General features: G+C 51.0%; 1 protein-coding gene across 1 annotated transcript in view; it reads left to right on the forward strand.

The window, feature by feature from the left end:
- MROH7 (maestro heat like repeat family member 7) overlaps window positions 1-20,049 on the forward strand; it is a 73,820-nt gene that overhangs the window by 49,635 nt on the left and 4,136 nt on the right. Inside the window, exons 14-21 of the mRNA XM_055306858.1 lie at window positions 1,053-1,191; window positions 3,246-3,436; window positions 8,682-8,819; window positions 9,886-10,000; window positions 15,367-15,507; window positions 16,791-16,970; window positions 17,535-17,690; window positions 17,959-18,081. Coding sequence (XP_055162833.1) covers window positions 1,053-1,191; window positions 3,246-3,436; window positions 8,682-8,819; window positions 9,886-10,000; window positions 15,367-15,507; window positions 16,791-16,970; window positions 17,535-17,690; window positions 17,959-18,081 — 1,183 coding nt within the window. The remainder of the gene's footprint in view (window positions 1-1,052; window positions 1,192-3,245; window positions 3,437-8,681; window positions 8,820-9,885; window positions 10,001-15,366; window positions 15,508-16,790; window positions 16,971-17,534; window positions 17,691-17,958; window positions 18,082-20,049) is intronic.

The following is a 20,049-nucleotide window of genomic DNA, read 5'->3' on the forward strand; positions in this document are numbered from 1 at the left end:
CCTCTGCCTATGTCTCTGCCTCTCTCTCTCTCTCTCTCTGTGACTATCATAAATAAATAAAAAAAAAATTAAAAAAAAAAAAAAAAAAAAGAACTGCTACCTCTTACAAAAGATCTCTAGACTTTGCCTCTGGGATCTCCACAGGGATGAGAGGAGTCCCAAGAGTCACTGCACCCTGGGAAGCTCAATGCTACAGCGTCCTCCTGGGTTCTCATAGTTAATTTATAGTTCCTCCCAGCCCAGATGCAATTTACCACTTGGGTCATTTTTACCATAAGCAATGTTGCCTAGCAACATAGTTGACATACTATCTTTATCGGGTTTCCAGGGAAACAGCTAGGAAGTAATGGGAGGTTCAAATGCTCATGCAGAGGGGAACAGGGCTCTGTTAACCCTTTAGTGCACCCCAGGCCTGTCAGTGCTTTCAGCTCTCCACAATAGATAGGAGCTCCCACAGGCTGGTGCCAGCTGGCCCGGAGGCTTTCCCCTGCCTTGTGAGGGGACTGGAGCAGGGACTCCTTGATACAATGCGACAAACGGAAGGTCCAGGCCCCAAGGGACCTCCTGGCACAGAGGAACGACCTCAGGCTCTGAAGGCACCAGACCCGGTCACTTCCTGACTCTGTAGCTCATTAGCTGCGATGTCATAGACTAATGATCTCACCTCTCTGAGTCTCAACTCTGCATCTGTAAAATTGGAATGACAACCCACCTTGAGGGTCTTTTGAGAATCCGGTGAACTGGAGTATCTTGCCTGTCTTGTTCATATCTATATGCCTAGAGCCTTGCCTAATGCCTGGTGTACAGCAATGCTCCATATTTACTGAATAGATTGTGTATAAAGCACCTGGCCTGATACCTGGGAAACAGGGTTTTCAATCATTGCTTGCCCCCTGCCTCTTAAAGAGTGTGTTTTCTGGGTCATTCCTCACTGTCACACCCATGGATGCCATATTGATGGCATCTTCCCTTCTCCTTCCCCAAACCACTGGGAGGCAGGGTGGGCCCAGCGCCCCAGTCCCCAATCACCATCTCCACCCCTGACCTCCCAGCAATGGTGCAGAGATGTGGAGGCAGCTGATACTGCGCAAGCCCAGCTGTGATGTCCGAGATCTCCTGGACCTACTCCTGACCAGTCTGAAGGAGAAACCCTTCACCAAGAAGGGCCGGGCCTCCATCGTGCCCCTAGCGGTGAGGACCTGCCTGGCCTACCCTGTGCTCCCCGCTCCTCCCCTCCTGCGAGCTCAGTGCACCCAGCTTCTGGTGCCCGGCTCTGCCAGGAGCTAGTTGTGTAGCTTGGGCACCTCTGTGTCCAGGCTCTTGTTCGTGACCCCCCGGATGGCACCGTGCTGCTGCCTACGGGGATGGCAGTGACCTGGGAGGAGGGCTCCCAGACCTGGGTCTGAGAACTGGCATGGCTATGTTACTAGTTGGGGACCTGAGCAAGTCACTTCGCTTCGCTGAAGCTCAATCCCTGCATCTGTAAATGGAAATGATAATGAGGAAATTTGCCTCATGTGCTGGTTGTGAAGATAAAATGAGGTAACTCTTTCATTTATTTAGTGACCTAAAATTTTTACGTGCTCATCACCAGGCTCCGAGCTCAGTCCTGGGAACACAGAGGGAAAGGGGTCTCTGACTGCAGGAAGGTAGCTGGGTGGAGGGACAGATTTCTTTCTGCCTCTGTCATTGTAGCTCTGGTCCTAGCCAGCTGGATAATACCCCTGCTCCTCTCCCTGCTTCCACTCCAGGCCCTTCAATCTGTACTGCAGCCAAAAAATCTTTGAAAATGCGCATCTGCTCTTCTCAATCCCCTCAATGGCTTCCCATTGCCCTTGAAAATAACACAGTATTCCTACTTGTGTTGCAAGGCCCTGTGCCCTTCTCTGGCCTTAACCACACTCCATGGTCACTCCATGGTCCCTCTTATGTGCATGGCTCCAGCCTTGTTCTATTTTTAAAAAAATTATTTATTTATTTATTTATTTATTTATTTATCTATTCATTCATTCATTCATTCATTGATTCATTCATTCATGAGAGACAGAGAGAGGCAGAGACACAGGCAGAGGGAGAAACAGTCTCCCTGCAGGGAGCCTGATGCAGGACTCAATCCCAGGACCCCAGGATCACAACCTAAGCCAAAGGCAGACGCTCAACCACTGAGCCACCCAGGCGTCCCTCCAGCCTTGTTCTTTGTCAGAAATTCATACATAGTATGCTATTTCTGTTACAGGGCCTTTGCACATGCTGTTCCCTCTCCTGAACAGCTCTCCACTAACCTAACTTCCACTCATGCCTTAGCTCTCAACTGAAGCATCACCTCCTCAAGAAAGCCCTCCCTTATCTCCCTGACATGATCATATCTGTGCATATTACACTTTGCTTCGCATACATTATCTTGGAGGAGTTGGCCCCAGTTGTGATTTGATTTGACAGTAATGTGTGGGGTTTTGAGTAATCTGTGAGATCCATGAATTCAGTGCCTGGACCTGTTTTACTCACCATGCTATCCCCAATACCTAATGTGTACCTGGCAGATAGAGATGCTCAATTTTTTTTTGTTGGACTGATTTATTTATTCAACAACATTAATTGAGCACTGACTATGTACCAGGCACACTCATGAATTCTGGAGATTAGCAAAAAGTAAGACGTTCGGGGGGAGGAAAGCGAAGGAGGTATGGGTGGTATTACCCCTTTACAGAGGGGGACACTGTTGCTTAGTCACATCGTAGGTCTTAGCCAAGGTCACAGAGCTAGTGAATGGTGGCACCATGGCTCAAGCCCAGATAACCTACCTCTGAATCCTGTGCTTCACCATGGTCTCTGAGCCTGTGTTATGAATGAGGAAGATGCAGGATATGAGGCAGTTGGTGTCTGAAAGCCTGGGTTCCAGTCCTAGCTCTACTCCCAAGGGCGAGGTGACCATAGGTAAGTGCCTTCACCCCTCTGAGCATGTCCCCTCAGCTGAACAATGGGATCAAGACTCTACCTCACAAGAGATATGAGAGGAGCCCTCCACCGCATTCTTTCAGGGCTCTGTCAACACCACAAAGAGGCAGGCTGTTGTTCTGGTGTGGGGCTCACCAGGAAAGCCAGGAGTTGGGGTGTGGTGGGGGGTGTAGAGATCTGGGCTCTACTAATTTGAGCCAGAGAATAACAAAGACCTAGGTCCGACCTGCTAGAGAAGCAGTCCAGGCTCCCCCCCAGGAGCCTCCTGCCAGCCTCCCCTCTGTCCCCAGGCAGCCAGCGGCCTGTGTGAGCTCCTGTCGGTCAACAGCTGCGTGGGCCGCGTGAGGCGCATCTACCCCCAGCTTCTCATGGCCCTGCTCATTCAGGTCCATTATCACATTGGCCTCAACCTGCCAGGCCACATGGCTTTCCGCAAGGATACCAAGAAGGACACTCAGCCTTCTGTCTTCGTCCCCGTGCGGTATGTCCTGTTGTCCCTGGCTGGGGAAGGGCCACCTAGCAAGGCCCTTCCTAAAGTCTTTCGGGCAATCCATCGGTAGAAATTAGCTTTGGGACTAAAAGAGGAAACAGAAGCACACTTTCAAGAGAGCCGATAATTTGCTCAACAGCTGTTTGAGAGCACCTGCAGTGTTGCGTGTGTCAGATCTGCCTGGTGCTGGATGGGAGCAAAGAATCAGCCTTCCCCCAAGGAGCTCACAATTTCATATTTCCTCCTCCCTCCTTAGAGATATTATTTGTATTAGATTTGTATCCAAGGCCCACCATTTTATTTTATTATTTTTATTTTATTTTTTAAGTGGACTCCACACAGGGCTTGAACTCAACCCTGAGATCATGACCTGAGCTGAGATTAAGAGATGGACACTTAGGGATCCCTGGGTGGCGCAGTGGTTTGGCGCCTGCCTTTGGCCCAGGGCGCGATCCTGGAGACCCAGGATCGAATCCCACATGGGGCTTCCGGTGCATGGAGCCTGCTTCTCCCTCTGCCTGTGTCTCTGCCTCTCTCTCTCTCTGTGACTATCGTAAATAAATAAAAAAATTAAAAAAAAAAAAATTTAAAAAAAAAAAAAAAAAAAAAGAGATGGACACTTAACTGACTGAGCCACCCAGGCACCCCTTGCCGTTTTATTTTCAATTATTAACCAGTACGTAATAGATGTACATGGGTAAAAATCTCAAAAGACATTAAAAGTGAGTCTCCTTTCCTCTCTTTACCCACTGAGCCTCCTCCAGAAGAGCCAGGTTCTTTCATACCCTTCTACAAGTGGTTTATGTAGAGATAAGCACACATTTATATTTTTATTTTTACACCAATATTAGTGTAATTTGCAGTTATGCACTCTTGCTTTCAGCTTATACTATATCATAGGAGAACATACACATATTGCCATTATGGACAATACTGCAATGAGTTAATTGATATGTCTTTATGCACACACGTGCTTGCACATTAAGGACAAGTTCCTGAACGTAGAATGGGCACATCGATGAGTTTCTGCATGTCAATCTCAAGCTGAGACAGGGATATGTGGCAGAAAGTGCTCTTGATCAGTGAGTGATGAAGGGGAAAATGAAGTACCCCCTAAAGCACCCAGTTTGCCACATGCCCCTCTGCCCCCCCAGAGGTCACTGCATCCAGTAAGATGTGAGAATGGCTGTCTCCTACACCTTTGCCAGCATGATGGAACAGAAGGTGTTTATATCTTTGCTGATCTGAAAGTTGAAAAAAGAAATGCTGTCATTTTAGTTTGCATTTTTTTTATTATGAGTGAAGTTGAGGTTGAAATGTCATTTGTGTTTCCTTTTTTTTTAAGATTTTATGTATTAGAGAGAGAGGGAGAGAGAGAGAGAGAGAGAGAGAGAGAGAGAGAGAGAATGCATGCATATGAGTGGTAGCAGGGAGGGGCAGAGGGAGATGGAGAGAATCCCAAGCAGACTCCCCGCTGAGCACAGAGCCCAGTGCGGGGCTCCACCTCAGGGCCCTGAGATCATGACCTGAGCTAAACCAAGAGTTGGTCCCTTAACCAGCTGAGCCACCCAGTGCCACTGTGTTTCCTTTTCTATGAGCATTGTTTGCCCAATTTTATATAGGACTATTGGGAATTTTTCTTGTTAATTTTTAAGATTTTATTTACTTATTCACGAGAGACACAGAGAGCGAGGCAGAGGGAGAAGCAGGCTCCCTGCATGGAACTCGATGCAGGACTCGATCCCAGGACCCTGGGATCACATCCTAAGCCAAAGGCAGATACTCAACCACTGAGCCACTTAGGCATCCCTTCTTGTTAATTAGCAAGAGCATTTTATATATTAAGGACATTAACTCTTTGTTACTTGTATTCCAGTTTGTCACTTAACTGGTAACTATTTTCTGATCTTTGGCTGTTCAGAAGGTTTAAATTTGTGTATAGTTGAGTTTAGCAGTCTTTCCTTCTTTGGCTTTTTTTTTTCAGAGATTTTATTTATTTGTTCATGAGAGACACACACACAGAGAGAGAGAGAGAGAGGCAGAGACACAGGCAGAGGGAGAAGCAGGCTCCATGCAGGGAGCCCAACGTGGGACTCGATCCCAGGTCTCCAGGATCATGCCCTGGGCTGAAGGCGGCGCTAAACCGCTGAGCCACCTGGGCTGCCCCCTTCTTTGGCTTCTGTTGTGTGCTCTGCTCAGAGAGGTACACTTTGAGGCACTGAGGGCAAGCAGTTGCATAGCTGGGCTTAAGGTCAGAACATCTTGGGTTTGAGTGCTGGTCCCATCATTTATTTAGGCTTTGTATGTTGGCTAAACCACTTTAACCTCTTGGCAGCTTGGTGTTCTTGCCCATGAAATGGGGTAAGTGATTCTTGCCCCAGGGTTCTTTTTTGTTTTGTTTTTAAAGATTTTATTTGTTTATTCATGAGAGAGACAGAGAGAGGCAGAGACACAGGCCGAGGGAGAAGCAGGCTCCCTGTGGGACTCTATCCCAGAACACCAGGATCATGCCCTGAGCCTAAGGCAGATGCTCAACCACTGAGCCACCCAGGTGTTCCCCCACTGGTGTGTTGTAAGGACCAAATAGGACCCTGCATCACAGCGGGACACCACGTGCCAAGTCTGAGCACCTGGCACTCGGGAGGGTGGCACCCTTGGCTCAGAGAGCTGGTGAGTTCGGGGAGAGTAGAGAAGGCGCTAGAGGAGGAGCAAGAGGAACACGAGGTGGCAAAGTCCTCGACGGTTGAGGGATAAAGGGTGTGATCTTTCCGCTCCCAAGACCCCCTGAGTTAGGCCTGGATGAGGGAGCTGGAGAGAGCCCAGTGTCCACCTGTGCAGTGCAGCTTCTGTGCCCTGTGGCAGCCTTGGGCTTTGGTGCAGCTCTGTGTTGGGTCGTTGGCCCCCCATCCCGCAACAAGAGGACCGGGCAAAACTTGCTCCACTTTGCTGGGAAAAGCTGGGGAACTTCTAGGAAGGTGGAGCGCTCGCAGAGTGGGCATTTGAGGGACCCAAAAGACCTGCACCACCACCCACAGCCTTCTTCCCGGCAGTGTCACCTCTGCCTTCTTACAAAGCAGCACAGACCTCATTTGGGGTCTTTGGGAGTGGGTGGGGAGGAAGGAAGATGGGTAGAGTCATTTTTGTAAAAATTTGGAGCCTGATCAAGGAAACGGGGAAGAGAGCAGTGATGTAACTATGATGTGGCTCTGTGTCCAAAAGCGTTGGCCTGATTCTGAGTTCCCCGCCTGGTGCAAACCGGGGTCTGGGTAAAAGCTGCCTGCGACTGTCTGAAACCTTGAAGTCACTTCCTTCCCTGTGGAGTTCCTGAGCTCAGAGCTGTCCCCATGGCAGGCAGAGAGCAAGTGACCAGCTGCTCCTAGAGATGGGGACACACTCAGAGGGGAGGGTGGTCGAGTCACGGAGAACATACGCAGGAGTCTCATGGCTAAAGGTGCTGGTGTTTGACTGGAAGGTCGAATCTTCCTCCTCCAAATGAAAATGCATAAATCTCTGCTTTGCTGTTCAGCCAGTGCTTGGAGTTTTGGGGGTGGGGGAAGGGAGGGCGAGCCTCAGGCTCTTAGGTTGGGCAGCACCTGGAGCCTGCGCCCCTCTCTTCCTTCCTGTGTGTGTGTTTGTGTGACTTTGCTGGTTCAGGACTGTAACTGACAGCACACGTCTCAAAGAATCAGCGCAAAGCTTGCATGGTTCTGAAAGCCCTGGTTTCAGTAGAAGCTTGAATTTTCACACTGGATCAGTAGTCATTACAAAACCCAAGACATGAAAATTAAAAGCAAATTCTTGAACATCACCTGATCTCTAAAATGCTTTGATGCTTTTTCTTGAATCACGAGAACCACCAACTCTCAGTATCTCCTGAGGCACGTCCATACGTTATAAACTCTTTAAACGAGGGCTTACATTTCTAGAAAACTTTGTTTAAATGTAAGCTTCATTTCACACATTGCCCAGTTTTTTTTTTTGTTTTTTTTTTTTAATTTTTTTAAATTTATTTATTTATGATAGTCACAGAGAGAGAGAGAGAGGCAGAGACACAGGCAGAGGGAGAAGCAGGCTCCATGGACTGGGAGCCCGATATGGGATTCGATCCCGGGTCTCCAGGATCACGCCCTGAGCCAAACATTGCCCAGTTTTTAAAATATTTTATTTATTTATTCATGAAAAACACACAGAGAGAGGCAGAGACCTAGGCAGAAGGAGAAGCAGGCTTCCTGCAGGCAGCCTGATGCGGGACTTGATCCCAGGACCCCGGGATCATGACCTGAGCCAAAGGCAGCCTCTCAACCACTAAGCCACCCAGGCACCCCTGTCCATTTTCATTTCATTTTATTTTTAAAAATATTTTTATTTATTTATTCATGAAAGACACACACACACAGAGGCAGAGACATAGGCAGAGGGAGGAGCAGGCTGCATGCGGGGACCCCGTTGTCGGACTCGATCCTAGGACTCCAGGATCATGCCCTGAGCTGAAGGCAGGTGCTAAACCGCTGAGCCACCCGGGGATCCCCCCTTTTCATTTTAATAAAGGGATACACACACACACACACACACACACCTGTGGACACCCGGCACTGTGCCGAGAACACAGCAGGGCATCAGCTGGTAGCTGTCCCTCCTTCTTGCTCCTTCACAGCAAGGCTGCTCAAGCTGACCCGAAGCTCCTGGTTTCCAGCCTCATGAATCCATGGGTTGTGAAAGCTCCCCCTACCTCCCACCTGCACTGCCCCCAGGGTTGCTGTTGTGTATCCAGGTTGGGGGATCCCTCCTTAAGTGCCCTGAGAGGGTAAAGGACTCAGGCCAACAGGAGATTGTGTACAAGTGAGTGGGGGTGGGGAGGCTGCCCTGCAGGGAGCTGCCCTGTCAGGAGCATGAAGGGGAGAGGAGGGGAGAGAGAGGCAGGCCCAGGGGCTGGGGGGCTGCTGGGGACACCTGGCTCTGACCCCTCCCTCCAGGGAAGAGGCTCAGAAGAAAAGGGAGGGTAAAGCACCATTTGGGGGAATTTTGCTTCTGTTTACTCTCTCAAAGCTAATAAGTTTTAAAAACTTATTAAAAAGCCGCTTTTTGCGGGTACACTGGTGACTACTACCTAATGATCAGCAAGGCCCAGAGAAACTTTTGTGGCCAGATTGGAGCTGATGATGGGAGAGGCCGGCTGGAGGGAGGCCCGGCCCACGGAAGCCAGGGCCATGAGGTCTCAGCCCCCTTGTCTTGGCAGCTGGGTGGTCAAAGTGGTGAAAACCCTGCTGCTGAGGATGGGCTGTTCGTATGAGGCTACCTTTCTGGAGGACCAGGGCGGCTGGGAGCTCATGGGGCAGGCGGAGAACCACCACCGAGGAGTGTCCCTGCTGGCAAGGTGAGGCTGGGGCTGCGGGGGCAGAGGTGGGGGGAGGGAGAGTCGTCAGCAAGGGAGAGACTCGGGTTTGCACCTGTCTCTGGGCAAGACCTTTGCCTCGGCCCATCACCTCCTCTAAGTGGGGGGGGAGGGGAGGGTAGCGTTCAACTCGGTGGGTGGACACGCTCTGTGGACGCTCACAGGCCATAACAGTGCCTGGCAACCGCAGAGCACTCAGCTTACATACGAAGCACCTTTTCTCGCTGCATTAGGACTTAGTTCCTATACTAATACAGACGTGGTGGTGTAGTGAGTAGTTTATAGTGTGGCCCTGGAGCTGGGCTGTCTGGGTCTGAATCCCAGCTCACCACCTCTCAGCTGTGTGACTCAGGGCCAGTTCCTGTCCCTCTCTGGGTCTCAGGTTCCCCCCACCCTCCGCCCTGCCCTGCTCATGTGGAAATAATAATAGGAGCCATCTCCAGGGTTTAGGATAAGGGTTGAAATACTTTGAACAGCTCCTGGTATATGGGAAGGGCTCAGCACAGGTTAGCTTCCACTGCATTTTGCTGACTGGTGGAGCAGGGGTTACCAGCACAGCAGGATGCCAACCAAGTTCCAGAGAGGGACAGCTATGTACGAAAGGTCACACAGCCAGGAAGAGGCAGTGCTGGGAGATGACCTGCTGACCCAGACCGGGGCTCTTCCCTTTGCCACTATACACAGCCTCCTGTAGGGTCGGGAAGGGGGACCTCGATTTTGACAATGTGGCTCCTGCAGGGATCTCAGGATACAATTGCATTTATTGAGCACCTACTATGCTCTAGGCACCATGCAAAGAGCTATATGCTCTGTGCTCCTGGGCAAGCTTTCCCACTCTGAGCCTCAGGTTCCCCGTCTATAAAACAAAGCAGTTAAACTAGATGGCCTCTGAGATCCTCTCCAGGTGGGAAATCCTGGGAACCCAGGACCCCAGGTGCCCCTGACTTGCTCAGAGGTTAGAGTGTCAGATCAGACCCCCCCCCCTTCCCCAGCAGGTCCCCTGGGACGGGAGAGCCTGAGGGGACTGCTCACCCTTCCTCACTCCCAGGGCCATGGTGCACTACTCCTGCCAGGAGCTATGCCGCATACTGTACCTGCTCATCCCACTCCTGGAGAGAGGCGACGAAAAGCACAAGATCACTGCCACCGCCTTCTTTGTGGAGGTACCGAGGGGCAGCAGGCATGGGGTGAGGCTCCTCCTCCCCAGGCCCTGGAGCATGGGCCTCAGTTTATATTCCTGGTCATTTCTCCTGTGCAAACAGTACTTAAGAATGGAGAGTTTCATGGGCCTGGGTGCTCTAGAACATACAGACCTCATAGGGTCTCCCTTTGCTCCTCCTGTCTCCACTCCTTCCAGACTCCCCTCCACGCCCAGGTAACCCCCAGCCTTGGCTGGGCACTGCCTTGTGCCGAGCACCAGATTAGAGATGCAAGGTTGGTGATACAAATATGAAATCGACTATGCCCAGTCCTCAGGGGATTCTCAGTGTGTCAGGGAAGCCAGAGGACACCCTAGTTATAACATGGGGTGCCAGGGAGTGACTTGTGTTCTGATGGGAGCAGTTTAGGCCGCGGTGGGAGAACAGGAAACTTGAGGTGGTGGTGGTGGTGTGGTGGTGGTGGTGGGAGCATCATGGAGGGCTTCCTGGAGGAAGCAACATGTAAGCTGAGTTGAGTGCATAGAGGGTACTAGGGAAGGTGCTGGGAAGGATGACTCAGGAGGTTGGTTAGGGTCAGAGCCAGAAAAGGAGACCCACCAGCGATAATAGCTAACATTTACTGAGCACTTACCATCTTCCAGGCACAGTCTTAAGAGTTTTACACATAGTGATTCATTGAATCCTCATAATAATCCCATGATGCAGATGCTATTTCATCCCCCACTTTAGAGGAGGAAACTGAGGCACAGATTTGAGTCAATTTTCCAACACCACACAGCTTGTTAGGGGCAGACTCAGAATTCAAACCCAGACTCCTGGGTTCTCAAACCCAATCTCTCCTTCCCTGCCTCTCTCTGTTTAGTTTAGAAAAAAATGTGGTAAAATATACATAACATAAAAGTTAACCATTTTAGGGGCACCTGGGGGGCTCAGTCAGTTGAATGTCCAGCTCTTGGTTTTGGCTCAGGTCATGATCTCGGGGTCCTGGGGTTGAGCCCCGTGTCAGGCTCTGCCTAGTGTGCAGTCTGCTTGTCCTCCTCCCTCCTCCCTTCTCTCTCTCCCTCCCTCTCTCCCTCTCTCTCTCTCTGTCTCTCAAATAAATAAAATCATTAAAAATAAGTTACCCTTTTCGCCATGTTTACGTGGACATCCCAGGGGCATGATGTACCCGCACACTACGTGCAGCCAGCAGCACCATCCACAGAACTGCTCATCTTCCTTCCCAAGTGCAGCTTCTGTCTCAAACTGAAACTGTATTCATTAAACACAACCTCCCAAAAAAATAAACACAACCTCCTGTTCCGCCTCCCCAGCCCCTGGCAACCAACTTTCTACTCTGTCGCTATGAACTTGGCCATTGTAGGCTTCACGTAAGTGGAATCCACATAAGTGGAATCATATAATATTTGTCCTTTTGTGTCTGGCTTATTTCTCTCAACATTATGTCTTCGAGGCTCATGCGTGACGTTAACAGGGCTCAGAATTACATGTTTTTTTTAAGGCTGAATAATATTCCCTTGTATGTATACACCACACTTGGTTTATCCATTCATCTGTCGCTGGATGCTTGTAAAACCCACTGTCCCAACAACCACTCTTCCCGTCTCTCCTGACCTGCTGGTTGTCATGCCCGGGTCTGCGCTATCATCAGGGTCTGCAGTGTGGGGTTCAGAGGTAGGAGGCTTACTTTCTGCTCAGAAAGTGGAAGGTTAAGGAAGGCTTCCTGGAGGAGGTGCCATCTGAGCTGGGCTTTGACAGGTGAGTAAAGTCCGTGAGATGGACAGGAGGCAGCAAGGCCCTCTGGGCATTTCCTGCATCTCTCCTGCCTCGCTAGCTGGACTGTGAGTCTGCAGAGGAGGGACCATGTCGTGTTTGCATTACATCCCCGGCCCTGAAAGCTCCCTAAGAAGTAAGGATTGGATGGATGAGTGAGTCGCCCAGAGGAACACTTGGCCTGGCCCCGCTAGGACCAGTAGAAGGTGTCACCTCCAGGAGGACAAGCTTGGTTCTTGGGGTCAGGCGTCCTAGGTTCTGGCCCCAGCTCTGCCAGGTTCTAATTTCCTCGATGGACCTGGTGAGGGAAAGGTAATGTTCTGTTTCTAGAGGACCTGAGATATCCCAAACACTGTGCTGACCTCTTTCACATGTCACCCCTGGATTTGCACAGTGTGGTGTTGAAAACAAGGCTGCTTCAAGATCCTACCACACAGCTCAAGGGATCCAGAGGGATCCAGAGAGACTCTGGCTAGGTGTGCTTGACTGGATCTTCTTTTCTTTTCTCTCTCCTTTTTTTAAGATTTTATTTATTTATTTGAGAGAGTGAGAGAGAGAGAGCACAAGCAGGGGCAGGGGGCAGAGGCAGAGAGAGAAGCAGACTCCCGCTGAGCAGGGAGCTCAATGCAGAGCTCGATCCCAGGACCTTGGGATCATGAGCTGAGCCAAAGACAGACACTTAACCGACTGAGCCATCCAAGTGTCCCTGGATCCTCATTTCTGCTCACCCACTTCTCTCTAAGTGGTTCTTGGGGGAGACAGTGGAGGTTGCACCTTGCAGACCCCAGGGGAGGTTCCCATGTCCACTACAAGGTCAGGGGCACTAGGCTTAACCTTAGGGCCATTGCTCAATGTTCTCCTGGAACTCTGAGCAGTGGCCTTCCTCCCTGCAGCAGTGTCCTCAGCCAGCTTCAGTCCTTCTCCCACTCCTCAAAAGAGGGGGGCTACTCTTGGTCAGAGCCACTCCCCCACATTCACTGTGGTACCTTTTTTTTTTAATTTTTATTTATTTATGATAGTCACACACACACACAGAGAGAGAGGCAGAGACACAGGCACAGGGAGAAGCAGGCTCCATGCACCGGGAGCCCGATGCGGGATTCGATCCCAGGTCTCCAGGATTGCACCCTGGGCCAAAGGCAGGTGCTAAACCGCTGCGCCACCCAGGGATCCCCTCACTGTGGTACCTTGACGTAGCTCGCATATCCTGCCCACCCAGGCTTCCCCAGCTGCCTGTGCTGTGATTGTCTATGTGTGTGCTGCTTCTCCCAAAGGCAGGTGAACTCAAGGGAGCTGTGTGATGTTGGCAAGTCGCAGAACCTGCCGTGTCTCAGTTTCCTCACTTGTAATGTGGGGATACTGAATTGCCCACCTCATAGGATTTTCTTAAAGATTTATTTATTTTAAAGGGAGAGTGAGAGAGAGAGAGTGCCTGTGGGGGGGGGGGGAGGGGCAGAGGGAGAGGGAGAGAGAGAATTTCCAGGAGACTTCCTGCTAAATATGGAGCCTGACATAGGGCTCAATCCCACGATCCTGAGATCATGATCTGAGCTGAAATCAGAAGTCAGACACTTAGCTGACTGAGCCATCCAGGCTCCCCTAGGGTTTTGATGAGGATTAAATGAGTTCATATAAAGCTCTTAGGATAGTGTCTGCACCTAGGAAATACTGTCTGTGAGTAAGCTATGTTGCTATTATTATTTCTTTTTTTCTTTTTTAAAAGATTTTATTTATTTATTCATGAGACACAAAGAGAGAGAGAGAGAGAGAGAGAGAGAGAGAGAGAGAGAGAGAGGCAGAGACACAGGCAGAGGGAGAAGCAGGCTCCAGGCAGGGAGCCCGACACAGGACTCAATCCCGGGACCCCAGGATCACGCCCTGGGCCAAACGCAGGCTCTAAACCACTGAGCCACCCAGGGATCCCACTATTATTATTTCTTATCATCAGTACTCTTTTCTGCATCTCTAGTGTGTAGCCTGGTGCAGAGCAGGCCCGAGTATCAGTTGTATGATGGGTGGAGGATGGGCCCAAGGTGGAGCCCCTCCTCTACTGCCTCCTCCCCCTCTGGGCCACCCCCTGCCTTTCTCCCCAGCTCTTTCTCCTCATCATACCCACACGGGGTCTCAATAGTCACACTAGAGGTAAGACCACACAGATAGGAGAAGTGTTTATGAGGATGACCAGGCAAGAACTAAAAACCAGTTGGTTGTCGTGGGTGGAAGATGGGGGGGAGGGGAAGGAGATGGGGTGATGTCTGGTTTGGCTAGAACAATGGGGTGTGGGGGGAGCTGGTGGTGCTAAACCCAGCCATGAGAGCATAGGAGGAAGGGCAAGTCTAGGGAGGAAAGGAACCAAATTTCACATTGGGCCTGAACTCATGCACCAAAAGTGTTCCATAAGCATATACTCTACCCCAGAGCTTGTGTCAGTCACAGGGACCCTGGGAGAAACGCTCAGCGTGTGTCTTCAAGGAAGCCCCAGTGGGATGGAGGAGGCAGACACATGAGCAGATAGGGGCACTCAGGTTTGCGTGGTCAGGGCTCCCAGGGGCCCAGAGAAGGGGGCAGTCCACCTGGTGAGGCCTAGGGGCGTTGTCAAACATGGCTTCAAGGGGGGCCGAGTTTTAGAGGGAGCCAGGCAGTGAGTAGGGGCTGGAGTGGAGGTGAGAACCCTGCCAGCACAGAAAGGACAAAACAGCCTGGGGCATTCCACAAACAATGGGCCACTTGGGGAGAAGCTGGCTGGGGTGTAGGGTGGGCATGGAGTGAATGAAGTCCCAGGGGCAAGCAGGGCCCAATGGTGAAAAGTGGGGTGAGGGTGGCACGGAGGCTCTGAGCTGGACAGTGACATGTTCAGCCTTGCTGTGAGGTGCTGACGGACATCAAGTGGACATGTCTGGCCCACTGTTGGTTTTCGGATTGGGAAGCTCTGGACAGCAGCACAGACGAGAGATGGTGACTTGGGTGTCACATGCCTGGGGACAGCAGTTAAAGTCCTGGGCAGAGCTCATCGAGAACAGTGGGCAGAGGGAAGCCAGGCGGAGAGGACAGCCTTCAGCATCACCCAGGCTGATGGCTGGAGAGGCAGAAGCCAGGGGCTGTCACCAACTAGAGCAGTGCCATGGAACATGAGAGCCACTAGCCACGTGGGGCCTATTCAGCCTCTGAGATGTGTCTGTCTGAACTGAAATGTGTTGTAAGTTTAAAATTCACGCCACGTTTCAGACTTGGTTCAAAAAAAATTTTTATAGAGTGTAAATAAAATATATCAATAATAATTTTTAATTTGATTACATAGCAAAATGATAATACTTTGGATATATGGGGTTGAATAAGATGCATTACTGACAATTACTGACATTAATTTCACCTTTTTTTTTCTTTTTTAATGTGGCTCCTAGAAAATTTAAACTTAGGCCCGTGGCTTGCCTTGGATGGCACTAACCAGATAGCCATCATTCATGTCCCACACTCAGCCCCTGGCCATCCATTGCGTACTCCTAGTGCCTGGGGAGACCAGGGAGGGGGTGTATGTGTGGGGGGTTGCCCTGCCCCTCGACTCAGGAAGTAATTAGTAATTACTGTGACTCCTTCAGCTCCTTCAGATGGAGCAGGTGCGGCGGATCCCAGAGGAGTACTCTCTGGGGCGGATGGCAGAAGGCCTGAACCACCAGGACCCCATCATGAAGGTGCTGTGCATCCGAGGCCTGGTCATCTTGGCCCGCAGGACTGAGAAGGTGAGCAGAGGGCAGAGGAGAGCCTGGCCTAGCCAGGCCTGGAGCTGGAGGAAGGAGGGAGCTTGGTCATCACAGACTCTCGGATGCTGGAATCCGTTTCTGTCTCTGCCTCGGTTGCCCCATCTGTAAAGAGGATAGCCTTTTATAATTCCCTATACACTTTCTTCTTCTTTGTTTTTTTTTCAAGATTTTATTTATTTCAGGGAAGGAGAGAGAGAGCACCCAAGCAGGGGGAGGTGCAGAGGGAGAAGGAAAAGAAGGAGAAGCAGGCTCCCCACTGAGTGTTGGAGGCCGACAAGGGGCTCAATCCCAGGACCCTGTGATCAAGACCCAAGCAGAATGGGGCAACTGGGTGACTCAGTGGTTAGGTGTCTGCCTTTCGCTCAGGTCATGATCCCTGGGTCCTGGGATTGAATCCTGCATCGGGCTCCCCACAGGGAGCCTGCTTCTCCCTCTGCCTGTGTCTCTGCCTCTCTCTGTGTGTCTCATGAATAAATAAATATATATATATAAAAAAAAGGCCTGAGCAGAAGGCAGACACTTAACCGACTGAGCCATTTAGGTGCCCCAGACTTTATTCTTTTTGAAATAGTTTCTAATCCAATTTTTTCACAATAACCCAGAAGGCAGTATGTATACAAGGGGTTGGGGATGGCAGTAATTATTCCTGTTTTACAGATTAGGAAACTGAGGCCCAGATTGTTGGTGCATCTTAACCGTTTTTTAAAGATTTTATTTATTTATTCATGAAGAAATACAGAGAGAGAGAGGCAGAGACATAGGCAGAGGGAAAAGCAGGCTCCATGCAGGAAACCTGATGCGGGACTCAATCCCAGAACCCCAGAATCACACCCTGAGCCAAAGGCAGATGCTCAACTGCTGAGCCACCCAGCCATCCCCATATTAACATTTTTAAAAGTGCTTTGTGTTCCCCTACCAGACACCATTGCAGCTCCTGGCATAGAGGGACAAACGGGCAGGATGTAGACTTAGAAAGTTAACTAACAATGCAGATCATCTACCTGGTGCCAACAGGGGCGTGGCAGCCAAGGGCCTCAGGTTCTCAGGTGTCCAGACCAGGAAGGAGTTAGTGAGGCCAAAGAGGACTTTGGGGACAGCAAGAGCTTGAGTGAAGACCTTCCAGGCAGGTGGGATGGCATAACCAAGGGCCTGGAAGTGGCACCTGCCCCAAGTTCATCTCAGTGAATCAGAAGCTGGGGATCCCACATGTCGGGCCCTGCCATCAGGTAGAAGCCCACATCCCAAATGGTCCTGCCCCACAGACTGCCAAGGTACAGGCCCTCCTGCCCTCCATGGTGAAGGGGCTGAAGAGCATGGATGGGCTGCTGGTGATGGAGGCCGCCCACAACCTCAAGACCATCTTGAAGGGGCAGGACCGGAAGCTGACGGACAGCTCCGTCTATGTGGAGATGCTGCAGATCCTGCTGCCACACTTCAGCGATGTAAGGGATCTCATGGGGGTGGGCGTGGGGGTGGGGGGCAGCCTATGGAGGGTGGCTCTTCACTACTCTGGGGGCTGTCATAGCTCCCGTGGCCCACCGAGGCAGGGCCAAACTCAGTCAGCCCAGGGGAAGGGACGTTTCGTTCCAACTGACGCATGTCTTTTTGTAAGTGGTTTGCACAGAGAAGGATCCTTTTATAATCAAGGTTCCCCGGACACCTACCTCATTGCAACCGACCACCTAGAGGGGGCACACATTTTTGACTGGGTCTGGCAAGGGGGGTGCATTTTTCCACTTGGCATTAAGGCACCTTTTAGGTGAGCAGGGTTTACCTGGCTGGGAGAAATGGGCAGAGCTCTGGACCTAGGCTCCAGTGAGGGGGGACACTGGCCCGAGGTCACCCCACTCTAGGTGGCCTCTTCTCTGCTCCATCTCTGTGCCTCTTGTGCCTGGAGGCCTCCCTCCCCCCAGAATGAGTGGAAGGAAGGCTGTGTGCCTCCATGGGGGGCTCAGAGGCAGCCTCCTGGAGGAGAGAGCATGCCTCAGCCTCTGGATCTGCCCCAGTCACGAGAGGACGTGCGCTCCTCCTGCATCAACCTGTACGGCAAGGTGGTCCAGAAGCTGCGGTCGCCCCGCACCCCAGCTGTGGAGGAGCAGCTGACCAGCACCTTGGTGCCCTTGCTGCTGACCATGCAAGAGGGCAACGCCAAGGTGAGCCAGGTGAGTGTGTGCAGGCGCCGGGCCCTGTGGCCGAGCCTCACTTTATGGAAACCAAGCCAGCGTCACTGACAATCTGTTATGGACAAGCCTGTTTGCCAAAGGCAGCCGTGTCCGAATCCCTGCTCAAAGGGAACAACGTCACTTGTGCATTTCAAATAGGAACTGATTTTTCCCAAATTCAGTTTCACGAAACTTTGTCTCCCCTGGAATATGTTCCGGCTGTCCTGGAATTCCCCAGCTCTTGTACTCTCTTCCTGTTGGCCTCCAGAAATGTATGAAGACCCTGTTCCACTGTTCTTGCTTCATGGCATGGGAATTGCCGAAAAGAGCTTATGGCCAGAAGTCCTGGGACAACCAGCAGCAGACGGTGGCCAAGATATGCAAGTACCTTGTGAGTGCTTTTGAAACTGCAGTGGTTCCCAAGGAGTGTGTTGGAGGTGGGCGATGCTTTCCCCCTTTCTCTTCCTTCTTGCACAAGCATCCTGACTGGCAATTCCACTGCTACCAACACATTGATGGGTCCTGAACGTTCATCTGCATTTCTAGCTTCTCACTTCTAGTGTCCCTCTCCAGTGGCTTACCGGACACCTTCCCACTGAACCACACGCACTTCAGCTTATGGCCTTCGCATTTCAATTCTGCTCTGTCCCTCTAGATGCCCAAAGCAGAAACCTAGAATTATCTGAGTCTCTATCTCCCTCACCTTCCACGGTCGATCAATCTTAAATATCCTAACCATTTCTGCGTCTGCTTTTTTCCCTCCCTGTCCTCAGTGTCCCTGCCCTTAGTTTAGGGCACTAATGTCTCCCAGGCGGGCCATGGATCCATCCACTCCCTGGCTCTCTCTGCCTTGAATTTCATCTCTCCCCATCCCATCCCATCCCCACTTGGGTCACCAGAGCCACAAACATGAGTCTGTCTGTGTCACAGCCCTGCTTTAAGAGCTTTATTCCCTTTTCTGCATCAGCAATTCCCAGGCTGAATTCTCTGAGACACCCATCCCACAGGAAATGCCCCACAGAGGAGAAAAGGGGTTCTAAGATGAATAAGTTTGGGAAACACTGCCTCACCATCTTCCTCCTGGGGATTTTCAAGGCCACCAGCTCATTAAAGGCTCTGAAATGTTCTATGCTGAGATGTTCCATGGCTGTTGAATCCATGGTTTCCCAAACTTATTTAACCACCAAACTCCTCTTTTCAGGTAACACCTGAGGGCATCCTGGGGTAGGAGCAGGCCACCAACATGCCATGGCACGCATGCTAGAGGGTTTGCCACCTAGTCCCCTCTACCTCCCCTGCTGTCACAGCCTCCTCAGGATGCAAACTCAAAGAAAGGGATTAGCATGTAGGGGGTTTATTAGGGTGCAGCATTGGGGTCGACAACCCCATGTCCACTTGTTACTGGATGCCAGCCACCCTGGGAAGGGACTTGACTTTGGGCCAGCAGTTCTGTTCCTTGGAGGCAGTCCCCAGCGTTAGGGGACTAATCCTTCCCACTGGAGGGAGATCTGGGTGGGGCATGCCAGCACTCACAACACCAATCTCATGAAAATATGCAAGGTAACCGATTGTTCCTAGGATTCAGAAGAGGGGCTGGACACTACCATTTATCAGTAATACTTAAGACCTCTGCACTCCGGGGTCTAGTATTATTACCATCATTTCACAGACAGTAGAAGAGGCCCAGAGGAGGCATTTGGCACTAATTGAAATACCTACAGTGACCAGGGACTGGGCGGAGGATAATCACGGGTGATGTGGAAGTGGTGGGACCTGTGTCAACCTAAAAGGGCCTAGGCCCTGTTAAAAGCATGAGAGGGTCCTCTGCTTTCACAAGAAAAGCCACAAACCCAGATTTTTATAAGACATTAATTAGCAATCAATTTAGCTTGTTGAAAACACTGTGCTGGTCATTGCTCCGCCAATGACTTGTGGTTTGTGGGCTGCCGGCTTGTGATGTCTACGTTAGACCCCTCTAGATTCTGTTTCTGCTCTTTCCAGCATCAACAGGTTTGCTCATGTGAAGGTCAACTTCTAGCTTTAGCTTTAAGGAGGGGGCGGTAACCCATTCATCCATCCATCCATCCATCCATCCAATGCTTTCTGGGCATCTCTGCCACACCAAGCTTTGTCCAGGATACTGAGGACTCTGAGCTGAGTGAGCTGGTGCCTTCTCTTGGGGGAGCTCTGGATCCTGTGGGGGAGATAGGTATAAATAATCAGAGTGCAATGTCATAGGTGACATGACAAGAGCTGTGCAAGATGCTATAGGAACATGCAGCATGGTGAGAGCAGCTCTATCCAAGAGTTGAGAAAGGCTTCAGAGAGGAGGTGGCTTCTGAGCTGAGCCTCAAGGGAT

The sequence above is a fragment of the Nyctereutes procyonoides genome, unplaced genomic scaffold, assembly GCF_905146905.1.
Source record: "Nyctereutes procyonoides isolate TBG_1078 unplaced genomic scaffold, NYPRO_anot_genome, whole genome shotgun sequence".
Classification (NCBI taxonomy): Eukaryota; Metazoa; Chordata; class Mammalia; order Carnivora; family Canidae; genus Nyctereutes; species Nyctereutes procyonoides.